At 43.5% G+C, this 15,229-nt stretch overlaps 1 protein-coding gene across 3 annotated transcripts in view; it reads right to left on the minus strand.

The window, feature by feature from the left end:
* The window catches only part of TRIP4 (thyroid hormone receptor interactor 4), a 105,277-nt gene that overhangs the window by 7,168 nt on the left and 82,880 nt on the right, over window positions 1-15,229 (minus strand). For all 3 annotated transcript variants that reach the window (XM_058665684.1, XM_058665683.1, XM_058665685.1), the window contains exon 12: window positions 4,112-4,214. In XM_058665684.1, coding sequence (XP_058521667.1) covers window positions 4,112-4,214 — 103 coding nt within the window. The remainder of the gene's footprint in view (window positions 1-4,111; window positions 4,215-15,229) is intronic.

Consider the following 15,229-nt stretch of genomic DNA (forward strand, 5'->3'; position numbering starts at 1 on the left):
TCAGATTGGCTCAGCTCTGGCCATTACAGTCTCTTGAGAAGTGAAACATTGGATGGAAGATCTTGCTCTTGGTCTATCCTCCTCTCTGTGTATCTGACTTCGCAATAAAAATAAATAAATCTTTCTTTTTAAGATTGAAAAATCAAGACAGAGGAGAAGCTAAGAAACGAGAACTGGAACTAAACATCAAGTAATAGTGGGTGTGTGAAAACGGACAGACTACTTTTTCTCCTGCCACCAGGATGGCTGTCAGTACTCAGAGTAAGGTAAGAAAGGCAGAGGAGGGAACAAACACCACATCCTAACAGTATATAGACAGTAGATAGCAAAGAAAAAGAATTTCCAGGACCACCTGTCCATCAACTGGAACAGTCTGACGGACATAATATATGTAAGTGAAGAGCAACTGAGTTCAGGTTTTCTTATTTGTAGAAATCTCAGGAACATATGTGTCATCAATCATATGTCTGGATTTTGTAGTATAATTTATAGTCAAGGTCTTTATTTTTGTGATGGAAAACACTGTTATAGTATAGTCAGGTGACCCACAGCATCTATATCGGGGCTAGCATTGTGGTATCACAGGTTAAACTGCCACCTGTAATTAGCATCCCATAAGAGCACAGTTGAGTCTCAGCTGTTCTTCATCTGCTCCAGCTCCTTGTTGATATGCCTGGGAAAGCAGTGGCCTGGCCTTTGTGGCCATTTGGGGAATGAACCAGTGTACAAAAGATATCTCTCTCTCTCTGTAACTCTTTCAAATAACTAACTAAATCTTTTAAAGTGTTTAAAAAGCATCAGTGTCACCTGAGAGCAAGAGCCCAGGAACCTATGTCTTAACAGCTTCCTAAATAGTTTTAACTTTACACTTGATTTTAAACAAAAGACCAAGAAGCGATGCTAGTTTTAATTTTTATTAAGGTTTGATTGATTTTCTTCAGAGAGCAGATTTACAAACAGATAGTTGGTCCCCAGTAGTGGTCTGAGGTAGAGATGTGTACAATGCATGCCCTAAAATCATTCAGTTCACACAATGGAAAAGCAGCCACACAGAGCACAAGGGCTGACCTAACACAAGTAGATGGGAGTGTTGATGGTGTTTTTCAAATGAGGCTAGGCAGGGAGGATATAGCAAAATAGAAGAAGCCACTAAACTGAGGAAGAGAAGTTGGGAGTTGAAGAAGAGTTGGAAGGAGAAGAGTAAAATCAACAAAACATTTCCTGAAAAGTGAATATACTATAATCACAAACACATAGGGTAAAGTTAGAGAAAAAGAAAACATTAAGAGGTTTCAAAAAAGAAGAAAAGAAGGCTAGGCCAGCACTCAAGGGACAACTGATAATGGAAGATTTGGAAAGCAGTGCCTTCAAAACAGAAACTAAACACTTAAAATTCTTGGGTTGAATATTGAAGAACAAAGGATAAATGAGAATGTTAACCTGGTTCCAGCTGACTCCTTCCTTTAACGAACAGTATTGTGGAGTAGAATACATGTCATGGCTGACAAACAGCATTTTAACGTCATGGGGTCCTACAATGACCTTTAGAGTGATTCACTAGCATGCCAGTTATTGTGAATCAAGACACACCTTGGAAAGACTACAACTGAGCTAACTCAACATTAAAGTCAGTGATATGGGGGCCAGTGTACTGGGGTGGTGGGTTAAGTTTCCATTTGTGATGTCAGCATATGAATACTGGTTTGAAACTCAGCTATTCCATTTCTGATGCTGCTCCCTGCTAATGCGCCTGGGAAAGCAACAAAAGAGGGTCCAACAGGCCAGTGCAGTGGTATATCAGGCTAATCCTTTGTGATGGTGGTGGCATCCTATATGGGTATGTTGGTTCATGTCCTGGCTGCTCTACTTCCAATCTAGTTCCCTGCTCATGGCCTGGGAAAGCAGCAGAAGATGGCAAAATCCTTGAGTTCTGGCACCCACATTAGAGACCCATAAGAAGCTCTGACTTCAGAACAGCCCAACTCTGCCCACTGTGGCTCTTTGGGGAGTGAACCAGCAGACAGAGTATTTCTCTCTTCTCTCTGGAAGTCTGCCTTTCCAAATAAATAAATCTTAAAAAAATTATTTATTTTCATTAGAAAGGTAGATTTACAGAGACAGAAAAAGGAGAGAAAGAGGGAAAGGTTTTTCATCTGCTGGTTCACTTTCCAAACGGCCACAATGGCTAAGCCAATCCAAAGCCAAAAGACAGGAACAGCATCCAGGTTTCCCACACAGGTGCAGGGTCCCAAGGACTTGGGCCATCCTCCACTGCTTTCCCAGACCATAAACATGAAGTTGGATGGCAAGTGGAACAACTGGGGTACAAACTGGTGCTCATGAGATGCCAGTGCTTGCAAGTGAAGTATTAACCAATTGAGCCATTGGACCAGCCCACAAATAAATTAATCTTAAAAAAAAAAATGGCCCAAGATACTTGTGACCTTGCCATCCACATGAGAGATCTGAAAGGAGTTCCAGCTCCTAGTTTGTGCCTGACCTTATTCTTGCCATTGTAGCCATCTGGAGAGTGAACTACAGGATGAAAGATCAGAAAAATGGTTCTTTCTTCTTCTTTTTTGCTCTTTTTAAATTTTACTTTTTTAAAATTATTATTACTATTATTATCATATTATATAATCCACAGGCCTTGGGATTTCCCATATTCCCTCCCCAAGTTTGTTCCCCTCCCCTCATTGAATTCCCCTATATTATTACTATAGTATAATTTTTCATGAACAATCATATGTCCATCATTGTGGGCATGGACAATGGCAGAGTCAAGCATCTCATTGTCCAGATACAGTTAACAGTTTCATTAGGAGTCCATCTTAGATCTGGAAGTAGAGATGCATACTACATTGTATCCTCACATCTGGATGTGATAGTCTCCATTACACAGTTAGTATGCATCCCCTTAAATGAAAAGCCACAATATGAAATCAACAACAGGAAGAAAAATAGAAATTTACAATGCCATGAAGTTAAATAACATGCTACTGGATGTGATAGTCTGCATTACACAGTTATTGTACATCTCAAATGAAAAGCCACAAAACAAAATCAACAAAAGGAAGAAAAAAGAAATTAAAAACACCAAATTAAATAACATGCTACTGAATGACTAATGTGTCACTGAAGAAATAAAACAGAAAATCAAGAATCTTCTTGAAGAAAATGATGCTAGTATATGATCTATGAATCAGTGAAAAATTTAATAAGAAAAGGTTTTGAAGAGATGAAACTAAAAAAAAAAATCCATGAGATACAGTTTCTGCTGATCTCTGTTGATGAAATATGTCTCCTGTAGGCAACAAATAGATGGATTTTGTCTCTTCTGAACGTGCCCTACAAATGATACTTAAAGACGTTCTCTTGACAGAGAAGAGGAATAGCACCCACCAAAACCAAAGGCAAATGTGAAGAACATCCCAGTAAAATAACAGAAGACTAAACCAATTAACAACCTATTGTGAAAATGACAGGACTTTTTTTTTTTACCACCATTCATATTAACCCTGAATGTAAATGGCTTAAACTCATCAAATGTCTGATTAGTTGTCTGAAATTAAAAAAAAAAAAAACAAAAACACAATCTCCCTCTTTCTTTGTAAGTTTTCCTTTCAGATACATAAATTCTTTTTACAAAAGTTATGAATAAATTACTAATCCCTCAACATTAGGGATGCCATAGATTAGAATGAAAAAAAAACAGCTTTTTTTCTTTAAATCTTACTTATTTGAAAGAGTTTCAGAGAGGAAAAAACAGACAGAGAGAAGAAGATGTTTCATTCACTGGTTCACTTCCCAAATGACCAGGACAGCCAAGGCTGGGCAAAGCTTTAGTCAGGCGCTCAAAACATCAACTGGGTGTCAAACATGGGTGGCAGGGCCCCAAGTACTCGGGTCATCTGCTGCTGCTTTTTCCAGGCACATTAGCTGGGGGCTGAATTAGAAGTGGAACAGTAGTGACTCAAACAGGTGCTGTCACAGGCAGCACCTTAATCAGCAGTGCCACAATGCTAGCTTCTGGTAGATTTTAAAGAAATTAGACAAATGAGATGAGACAAAAAGAAAAAAAAGGTTAAGACAATCAAAGACCCTTACTTACAGATTTTTGGATTGCCTTTAATAGGAAACTTCACAACCATTTCCTGGGGATTTTTGCAGATGAAAACAAATGGAGAATCAGATTCTTGACTCATGTGTGGAAACTGAAAAATAAAAATAGAAAGTTCAAGCTAGTTAAGACAACAAGCTTTTGAATTTTAGAGAGATCAAAGAATGTCCCAAATCTCACTTCAACATTCAGATAACCATACTCTCCATTTCACAAGTACAGAAGATTATGTTCAACAACAAGATTACACCCCATCACTCTGCAAGCCTGTGTCCAGTATTTGGTCTAATGCCTACTTTCCCTAACTTCTATAGAGGAAACATCTACATTAAGATGGGAGCACTGGGCCTGGTGTGAAAATGTAGTGGCTAAAGTCCTCGCCTTGTGCATGCTGAAATCCCATGTAGGTGCTGGTTCGTGTGTTCCCAGCAGCCCCGTTTCCCATCCAGCTCCCTGCTTGTGGCCTGGGAAAGCAGTTGAGGATGGACCAAAGCCTTAGGATCCTGCACCCATGCGGGAGACTTGGAAGAGGTTTCTGGTTCCAGGTTCCTGGCTTCAGATCGGCTCAGCACCGGCCGTTGCGGTCACTTGGGGAATGAATCAACGCACAGAAGATCTTCCTCTCTGTCTCTTCTGTTCTGTGTATATCTGCCTTTGCAATAAAAATAAATAAATCTTTAATTAAAAAAAATCGGAGCGGGCTCAGTGGCATGGCCTAGCGGCTAAAGTCCTCGCCTTGAAAGCCCCGGGATCCCATATGGGCGCCAGTTCTAATCCCAGCAGCTCCACTTCCCATCCAGCTCCCTGCTTGTGGCCTGGGAAAGCAGTCGAGGATGGCTCAATGCACTGGGACACTGCACCCGCGTGGGAGACCCAGAAGAGGTTCCAGGTTCCCGGCTTCGGATCGGGGCGCATCGGCCCGTTGCGGCTCACTTGGGGAGTGAATCATCGGATGGAAGATCTTCCTCTCTGTCTCTCCTCCTCTGTGTGTATCTGGCTGTAATAAAATGAATAAATCTTTAAAAAAAAATGGGAGCAGGTGGGGGGATTCCCAGAGCCTATGAAACTGTCACATAATGCATAATAATTAATAAAAAAAATTTTTAAAAAAATGGGAGCACTGATATCCTTCCACAAAAATCAGAGCTGCATTGTTTCATCAACAGTGACTGAGTTCTGGGGTCTCCTACAGCAACATTACACAGCCCACAGATTCAGTCCAGGGGAAGCATTGGAAGACTTAAGAAAGATAAAACGTTTGTGGAAGCTTTGCCAGAAACAGTACACAGAGCCCTTCTTTCACTGAAGGGAAGGAAGATGATTCATTCAGAAAGGTATGAACACGCAAAAGCTGTTGGCCTGGAGACATTCCAGGCCTACTCAGGGTGAAAAGGTAACTAACTGGTGGAGCCATTCTGCAAATTATTTAGAGGCCTCCACAGCATTGCCTAGTCCAAAGCAAATTTGCATGAATACCAAACACATTGATTTCTTCTGCAAAAAACAGACACAAACCTAAAGTAGGTCTAAACTGGCTGTACAATCGCAGTTGCAGGAACACTCAGAGGTTGGCAGAGAATGCTCTCTAGGAAGCCCTTACTGATGCAGTGTTTCATTATTTCTTATCTTGGGATGTCTTGTGTTGGGCATGTCTGACAATTGTAATCCAGAGACCTATGGGTCAAACTTCATTACCACAGGAGGCTTTCTCCTAGTAACTACCATCCAAAGCACAAAATTCTTTTCCATTTTTATTCATCTGCTAAGATGTGCCTTGTCAAGATTGTAGGCTCTAAAGTAGGAATGGAGATTTCAGAGAAAAAATGAAAGAAGATAATTTCTCTATAACTAGTAGAAGCACAAACAGCTACATTTCTTTACTAACCACTCTACCCTACATGATGCTGTCAGAGAAAGGATACTATCCACATACCATTGCTTTTGGTGTGGGACAGGTACGGCATGTACTTTGACAAAATAAAAACTATATCAAATATTAGCCATAATCATATTCACAGGCAAGCTAAAATGTTCACAGTGGGTAAAAAAGAACAAGTGTAGGAGAAAAACTCTTTTCTTTCACAGCCACAGGGATCTTCAGCACTCAAACAAGCAGAGCCCAGCTGTTTTGGCTGAATATTGGAAGGAAGTCAGCCCTGCATAAGAGCTGTGTTGAAGAGCTCTAGCATGAAGAAGACCAAAGGCTCCCATCCAGATCTTTAAACCTAAGGTCAAAGCAGTGGCAGGAGCAGCTGCTCTTAGAATTTTGCTTCTCTAGGACTTATAGAGTGTCAAGGCAAAGGACAATACTAACAGGACGCCACAGCTCTGCTTTTGTAAACTTGCAAGACATTTCAGCCAATTTCTCCTTTCTTCCACATCAATGATTCTTTCTTCTCTATTGGATCAATACCATTCACAGACACAAATACACACTGTAACATGGGCCATAAAACTGAACTCCTCTTCAAGACCCAAATCCTGGGCCCAGCGCCGTGGCCTAGTGGCTAAAATCCTCACCTTGAACACTCCGGGATCCCATATGGGTGCTAGTTCTAATCCCATCAGCTCCACTTCCTATCCAGTTCCCTGCTTGTGGCCTGAGAAAGCAGTCGAGGATGGCCCAAAGCCTTGGGACCCTGTACCTGCGTGGGAGACGTGGAAGAAGTTCCTGGCTCCTGGCTCCGGACTGGCACAGCACCAGCCATTGCGCTTACTTGGGGAGTGAATCATCAAATGGAAGATCTTTCTCTCTTTCCTCCTCTCTGTATATTTGACTTTGCAATAAAAATAAATAAATCTTAAAAAAAAAGACCCAAATCCTGCTCAGCTACAACCCCAATTTTAGAGCATCTTTACAACAAAATTCATCAAAGATTATCTCTATTTCTTGCCTTCATTCCTCTCTCTCTCTCTTTTCCCTTAAATTCACTACAGACAGGCTTTCACTCCATCACTTCACCAAAATTATTCTTGTAAAGGTCACTGCTGACTTCCATATTAACAGCTAGAAAGACATTTCATTCCCAGGTTCACTCTACAAATACAATAGCTGGGGCCATACCAGGTCCAGTCTAGGTACTAGGATCCCATGTGGTCTGATCACCTTATTTAAAATCAGAGCAATGGGGCCAGCAGTGTGGGGAAGCTGGTGAAGCTGCCGCCTGTGATGCCAACATCCCCTTTGGGTACCAGTTCAAGTTCTGGCAACCCCATTTCCCCTTGAACTCCCTACTGGTGTGCCTGGGAGAGCAGCAAAAGATAGCCCTGGTCCTTGGGCCACTGTACCCATGTGGAAAACCCAGAAGAATTTCCAGTCTCCAGGCTTCAGACTTGCCCAGCTTGGGGAGTGAACCAGCAGATGGAAGACCTCTCTCAATCTCTCCTCTCTCTGTAAATCTGCCTTTCAAATAAAAATAAAGGCTTAGAGCCAGGGCAACGGTTCAGTGGCTTAATCCCCATTTTGCAAGTGCTGGGATCCCATATGGGTACCAGTTCATGTCCCAGCTGCTTCACTTTCCATCCAGCTCCTGCTTGTGGCCTGGGAAAGCAGTTGAGGCCACACCAAAGTCTTGGAATTCTACACCCATATGGGAGACCTGGAAGATGCTCCTGGCTTCAGATTCAGATTGGCTCAGCTCTGACCATTGCAGCCACTGGAGGAGTGAACCATCAGATGGAAGATCTTTCTCTCTGTGTCTCCTTCTCTCTGTAAATCTGACATTCTAATAAAAATAAATAAACCTTAAAAAAAATTTTATTGGTTCAGACAACCAGCAGCACAGGCCTTCCCAGACCAAGGGCTGTGTCCTGAGGGGACAGGCAAGCCCGAAGGGCTGGCATGCCAGAACGCCCCGGGACAGGCTTCAGCAATTGCTGGGGGAAGGGAATCACTAATGGCTTCTGGGGTCAGCAGGCAGCCTCTGCTCTCATCTCACGTTGACCTCAGACACTCAGGATATCCAATCTCAGGGACTGGAACCTATGGTTGTGTGGTCTGGCCTCAGCACACACATTCCATGATTAGGTTACCTATGTTGTTGTACAAAGAATTCATCAACTTCGCACAGTGAATATGAAGATATGGTGGACACAGCCATTGGAACTGAACAGAAGTTCTCAGGCTTGGGTGGGGCATCTGTTAGATGAGATAGAGTTCTAAACCCAGGATGGGTAAGCTCTCCACCCCAATCAGCAGGAATTAACTACAGAGCATATGACAAATCTACAGCCTTCAGCAGCCCCTAGGTTAAGGGCAGAAAATATCTGAGGGGAGAATGAAATGGGACAGGTAGTTAGCTAACTAAGAGTCATGAGTTGGAAGCCACGTGCCCCTGCAATATGTGCATCTACCAGCTTATCCATCAATCAAGTAACCCCTTCCCTGAGGACATAGCTCCCTTCACAGGAGATGGAGTCTCGGGGCAGAGAGAAGTCTGGCTACATGGAGAGATGCTCTCTCCCCATGGACACATGATGAAAGGCAGGAGTATGTCTCTCCCATCCTTCCCTCCTGTCTCACTCCACTCCTGAATATGGCCACATGTATATATGATCCCCTTACCCTTTAAATAAAATCTAATATTGAAAAAAAAAAGACCATGGGAAGTTGGATTCAACGTTGAGTGACCTGCCTGCTGGCCCCAACCAGGATGCCACAATGCCGGCTGCAGCTCATTCCCTGCCTCCTTCAACTTGCTAGTTAGTCCTAGACCATCAAGATGGTCAGGTGTGTGCTGCATCCCAGTCCAAGTCACTCTGCCCACAGGCCCTAGAGGAGAAACCTAAGCAAAAGCAGAACGCTGCTGCTACAGGAAAGTCACACACCAGGAGCAGGGAGGGCCATATTGGGTGTGTGTTCCCTACTGCAACCAAAAGGACCCACCCTTCCTCCTCTCCCCGCAGCCCACCCACGTCTCTGCCTCCTGAATTACCCTATGCTTTTGGTGCTGCTACTGCTGCTTTGTGAAAGCCTGACCTTCCTGCCGCCATCTACTTCTCTTATCACCCAGTCAATAAAGCTTTCCTTTGAGCAACTAAAACAACCTTGTTATTGCACTAGTACTTAAAAGTTTAAGCTTTTGTCAACTTAAAAATTTCTTTTTATTTGTTCATTTTCTATCTGCTTGAAAAACAGAGAAGACATCAAGAGAAACAGAGACAGACACAGGTCTTCCAGCCCCTGGTTTACTCCCTAAATGCTGGTAATAGTCAGGATTGGGCAAGGCCAATATCAGAAGCCTAAAATGCAATTTGTGTCTCTCACATACGTGACAGGGACATCATGTGCTATCGCCCTGGGTACACAAAGGCAGGGAGTTGGGTTGAAAAAGCACTAGCAGCTCTCAAATTCAGGTTCCCCAACATGAAAGGCAGGTATTTCAAGTGGTTTCTTAATCACTAATCAAAAGCTAACCCCAAATCAGGGCAGGCAAGGCTGAAGTCAAGTACCAGAACTCCATCTGAGTGTCCCATGTGGGTGAAAGGAACTCAAGTACTTGTCATCATTCATTGTCTTCCCAGGCGAACAGGCAGTAGGCTGGATCAGAAGAGTAGCTGGGATTTAAATCAGTGCTGCCATATGGAACACAGGTATCCAAGTGGCTGTTTTAAAGAGAGACAGAACAAGAGAGAGAGAGCTATTCTATCTGCTAGTTCACACTCCACAGCTAGAACTGAGCTGATAGGAAGCCAGCAGTCAGGAGTTTTTTTCAGGTCTCCCCACATGGGTGCAGGGTCCCAAGGATTTGAGATATCCTGTGCCAATTTCCTAGGTCATAAGCAGGGGACTGGATCAGAAGTGGAGCCTCCAGGACTTCAACCAGGGCCCATATAGAATGCCAGAGCCACAGACAGAAGCCCAGTCTAGAATACCACAGCACTAGCCTCTAGAATGGTTTTTCATAAATGCAAGGCTGTATTAACTGCTTGCAAAGACACAAATTTTACATTCAGTTTGAGGGATAAAACACTGGGAATGAAGAATTGGCATTGTGACTCGGCAGTTAAGCTACATAAGAGTGCCAGTCCAAGTCCTGGCTGCTGCATTTCTACATTATTTTTAAAATATTAATTATTTTTATTGCAAAGTCAGATATATGTAGAGAGGAGGAGAGACAGAGAGGAACATCTTGATGATTCACTCCCCAAGTGATCATAATGACCAGAGCTGAGCCGATCCGAAGCCAAGAACCAGGAGCTCTTCCGGGTCTCCCACACAGGTACAGGGTCCCTAGGCTTTGAGCTGTCTTCAACTGCTTTCCCAACCCACAAGCAGGGAGCTGGATGGGAAATGGGATTGCTGCAATTAGAACCAGCACCCATATGGGATCCCAGCGCGTTCAAGGTGAGGACTTTAGCCACTAGGCCACCGCACTGGGCCACTGCTCTACTTTTGTATTATTAAGTATAAATTTGGAGCCAGCACAGTTGTACAGGCTAATCAATTACACATGACACCAGCATCCCATATGAGCACCAGTTTGTGTCCCAGCTGTTCCACTTCCCATCCAGCTACCTGCTTATGGCCTGGGAAAACAGCTGAGGATGACCCAAGTCCTTGGGCCCCTGTACCCATATGGCAGAACCTGAAGAAGTTCCTGGCTACTTCAACCATTATAGCCATTCAGCAAGTGACTGGCAATCTAATATGAAATGCTGGCTTCGCAAGCATCACAGGCTGAGGTTTAACCCACTAAAGCACAATTCTGGTGCCCTGTGCAGTGTCTTAACTGTGAGGCCAAATTCCCACTCTTGACCTAAAAAACGCAAGTCCTCACTACTTGGGGGGCATTCTGGGATCATTTAATTCTCTTGAACAACAAAAGAGAAGGTTTTGTTTATTTTTATTAGTAGTAGTATTAGTATTATTATTATGAAAGGCAGAGAAATACAGGCACGGAGAAGTCTCCCATCCATTGATTTATCCCCCAAATGCCTGCAACAACTGGGGCAGGGCCAGCCTGAACTAAATCTGAGTCTTCCACATGGGTGGCAGGAACCCAAGCACTTGAGCCAACACCTGCTGCCTCCCAGGCTGCACATTGCAGAAAGCTAGAATTAGGAGCAGAGCCAGAAACGAAATCCAAGACACTCAGATGTGGGATGCAGGCATTCCAAATGATGTCTTAACCGCTGTGCCAAACATTCACCCCAGTTGTTTTAAAATCAAATGTACTACATTGTAAGTAGCTTTTTAAAAAATATGTACTTGAAATGCTTTTCCCCTAAGAACTTGTCTTCCTTTTTTCAGTTAAGACTAGTGTGGCCAGTGTGGCAAATTTTAAAAATCCCAATAGGCCCTCAGCCCTCCTGAGTAATGGCAGGGGATCAACTGGGACAGGGAAGGCATGATAGAGAAAAGGCTGTGTGGGCTCAACCGAGGGGGAAAGTGGATGGAGAGCTATCTCATTCAAGCCTCTCTCACATTCCCCTGGAAGGAGCCCATGCCATTGGCCAGCGTTTTATCTGCCAGCAGCAGATGTATGCTCTCAGAAACAGCAGGGAGGATGTTGACTGTAACAATGCATCAAGGCTGTGGTTTGTAACCTCAATAGTAAGGCAGTTAAAACTTTTTTTTCAACAAAGACATTTTGATTGCCAAATCCATAAGCATTAGCAGCTGTGGTTGTGAACACTCCTCTAGACCTACAAGTTTTCAAACAAAAAGTTGAGTTGGTGGCTTTTACTTCTTTTTGTCTGTGTTGTGTTTCTGCTATTTATATCCCTGCCTTCAACAGAAAATCTGATTTGTCTGCAATCTCCGAGGTCATTGATTATTCTATTTCTTCTGAGTCTTTTCCTCTCCTGCTAGTTTACTGACCCTTTCATTCATTTGATGTTCAGCTTTTATAACATCCCATATGCTATCTTCAAGGAATTATGATGAAACAATTCTGCTGGATGTCTATAGCCAGTCACTGACATCAGTAACAGAACTGCAGTTTTCCAGGAGGGAACAGTGTATTACTTGTTCCTCCTGTAAGAGTGTTCAAGCAACATAGACCTTCAAGAAGATGTCAAAGATCAATTTGTTAGATGATGACCGCCGACCGCCTGCTGGTGGAATAATATCGGCAAGTTGTCCATTGTTGTAACGGAAGCTTTATTGGAAAATCGGTTCTTGGGACCCCTTCACACAGAGCAGAGGGAAGGAAGAAGCGAAAAGACATTGAGGAGTATTACACTCCCCTATTAGCGTGGGCTGGCAAAGGGGCTGTCTATGTCCTAATTAGGTAAGGAATGTCCATTCAGGTGTGTCACTGGTCGGCCGGAATCCCGTCAGACCAGTGACGTAACTGGCTCCTGTGGCCCCTCCTGTGGCTGAAGCCTGGGTGACATTTTTGCTGGGTCTGGAACAGACCCAGCCCCTGTCTCCAGTGCCCTGGGTAGCCATCACAATTCATATGTGAAAACCATTGGCTTCTATCACCAACGAATTGTCTATGAATTTGAGAGATGAGAAATTGGAAAATGAAGAAACAATAGTCATATTCAAATCAAGCATTGGCCTCAAAAAGGCAAAATCCATAATTCTCTTAAAATACAAGAAATTGGGCCCGGCGCGGTGGCCTAACGGCTAAAGTCCTCACCTTGAACGTGCCAGGATCCCATATGGGCGCCAAGAACCCAGCAGCCCCACTTCCCATCCAGCTCCCTGCTTGTGGCCTGAGAAAGCAGTGGAGGACGGCCCAAAGCCTTGGGACACTGCACCCACGTGGGAGACCTGGAGGAGGTTCCTGGTTCCTGGCTTTGGATCAGCGCAGTGCCAGCCGTTGCGCTCACTTGGGGAGTGAATCATCAGACGGAAGATCTTCCACTCTGTCTCTCCTCCTCTTTGTATATCTGACTTTGTAATATAAATAAATAAATCTTTAAAAATATATATATATATATAAGAAATTTTTTAAAAAGCCTTCTTTATCTTTATTTACTGTGAAAACCTGCCAATTCACAGACTTCAAGGTGTTCCTATGGGATCCAGCAAAGCAGAAAATGGTATGTCACTAACAGCTAGCCTAACTCTGAGACGTTCTTAAATTCCCTGCACTTTTGAGATAGGGAATGCATTTTGAGAATTCTAAGTTAAGGGAAGGACATTTACCAGAGTTTCTTGGTTACAAAAGTCTGTCTTTAGAATTGTTTGCAATCATGAGTGTTAAGTACCCATTTAAAAATAGTTTAAGGAGTAACTATGTGATAGGGTGTACATGTGTTATTTTTTTTTATTTTTTTAAAGATTTATTTATTTTATTACAAAGTCAGATATACAGAGAGGAGAGACAGGGAGGAAGATCCTCCGTCCGACGATTCACCCCCCAAGTGAGCGCAACGGCCGGTGCGCGCCAATCCGAAACCGGGAACCAGGAACCTCTTCCAGGTCTCCCACACGGGTGCAGGGTCCCAATGCATTGGGCCATCCTCGACTGCCTTCCCAGGCCACAAGCAGGGAGCTGGTTGGGAAATGGAGCTGCCGGGATTAGAACCAGCGCCCAAATGGGATCCCGGGGCTTTCAAGGCGAGGACTTTAGCCGCTAGGCCACGCCACCGGGCCTGATTTTTTTTTTTTTTTTTTATTGGAAAGCCAGACTTAGAGAGAAGGAGAGACGGAAAGATATTGTGTCTGCTGATTCACTCCCGAAGCGGCTGCAACAGCTGGAGCTGAGCCAGTCCAAAACCAGGAGCCAGGAGTTTGTTCTAGGTCTCCCATGCCGGTACAGGGTCCCAAGGCGTTTGGCCGTACTCGACTGCTTTCCCAGGCCACATGCAGGGAGCTGGATGGGAAGTGGAGCAGCTGAGACATGAACCAGCACCCATAGGGGATCCTGAGGTGTACACTGTAGCCACTAGGTTACTGCGCCAGGCTGCACATGTGTTATTTTAACCCAAGGGATATTATCTTTTCTGTTACATTTACCCTGAAGACAGATGGAGACTATGAGCAGTAAGATGGGACCAGGAGATCAGTGCTAGGTAGTGTCTTCCACGAAGACCCATCCGCTTGTTTATGCGTCACTCCTTAGTCTTTTCATTTGGTGTGTATATGGATTATCTATGTAGCATGGAGCTGCAAACCCCTGTGTTTGATACAGGGCTCCTGACTTGTACTGGATACAGGTATGTCAGAGTTTAGCCATTCCACTTGGGGCTAAACACCTGACATGATCTGCATTCAACTCCAGCCAGAGATATACAGCAGTCATCTGGTCAAGATATCATGACTCATATGTTACCCTGCCATGAGAAAACTTCTTTTTTGCAGAGTAGGAACTGAGGAGCTGGCCATTCTGTGAATACCCTGGCTTTCTTGGAAGAAAATGTAAACGCGAACTATTTATCAGAGAACACAGTTTCTTGCAGGCGAGCCTCCTGTGGATCTGTTGTGCTTGTGGTTTTTTTTTTTTTTTTTTTTTTTTAATTTAATCAGACTCATTTCCTTCTCTCTTCTGAGTATTATCACTTCAATCTTCTTGGAGTCAGTTTTGAACTAACTAGATTTCAGAGCCTGATTTCACGTCCTATCTGGTTCTCTGAAGTTCAAACTGAGAAAATCTATTGCAAATATATGTTCTTTATCAATGAGTTCCTTCTTGATGGTTGGCTTTAGCTGCTAGTCCCCTGGAGACAGGTATAAGACTGATAGTTCATCTGGGGATTCGCTGTGAAGAGTGACATGCTTTGGGAGTTATTGATTACTTCAGTACCAAGATCATTAAGAGCTAAGTGGAGGCAAGCAGAGATGTTGAAAATGCCCGGTTGGCTCTGATCAATAGTGGTTGCCAAAAACTACTAAACTTTTTTTCTTTTTTTTCGGTTGTCTAAAAATGGGAAAAATGTTTTCTACATGACCAGGGAATAATTTCTCTCTGGAGAGAAAAGAAAATGACTCTTTAGTAGCTAATTACCTGTTATGTTAGAGAGCTATGAAACTTACGAGGCATGAAAGATGGGTAGGCCATCCCATACTCCTCCAGCTGAAGCTGGGTGCCAGGAGCCTTGACAGGCAGCAATTCATCTTCCTAAGGAAACCCTGATCACATTTAGATGCTTGTTTGATGGTAGAACCTACACTCTATAACCTGTCTGTTGTACTAGCACAGGAACAGTAAA

The sequence above is a fragment of the Ochotona princeps genome, chromosome 6 (assembly GCF_030435755.1).
Source record: "Ochotona princeps isolate mOchPri1 chromosome 6, mOchPri1.hap1, whole genome shotgun sequence".
Classification (NCBI taxonomy): domain Eukaryota; kingdom Metazoa; phylum Chordata; class Mammalia; order Lagomorpha; family Ochotonidae; genus Ochotona; species Ochotona princeps.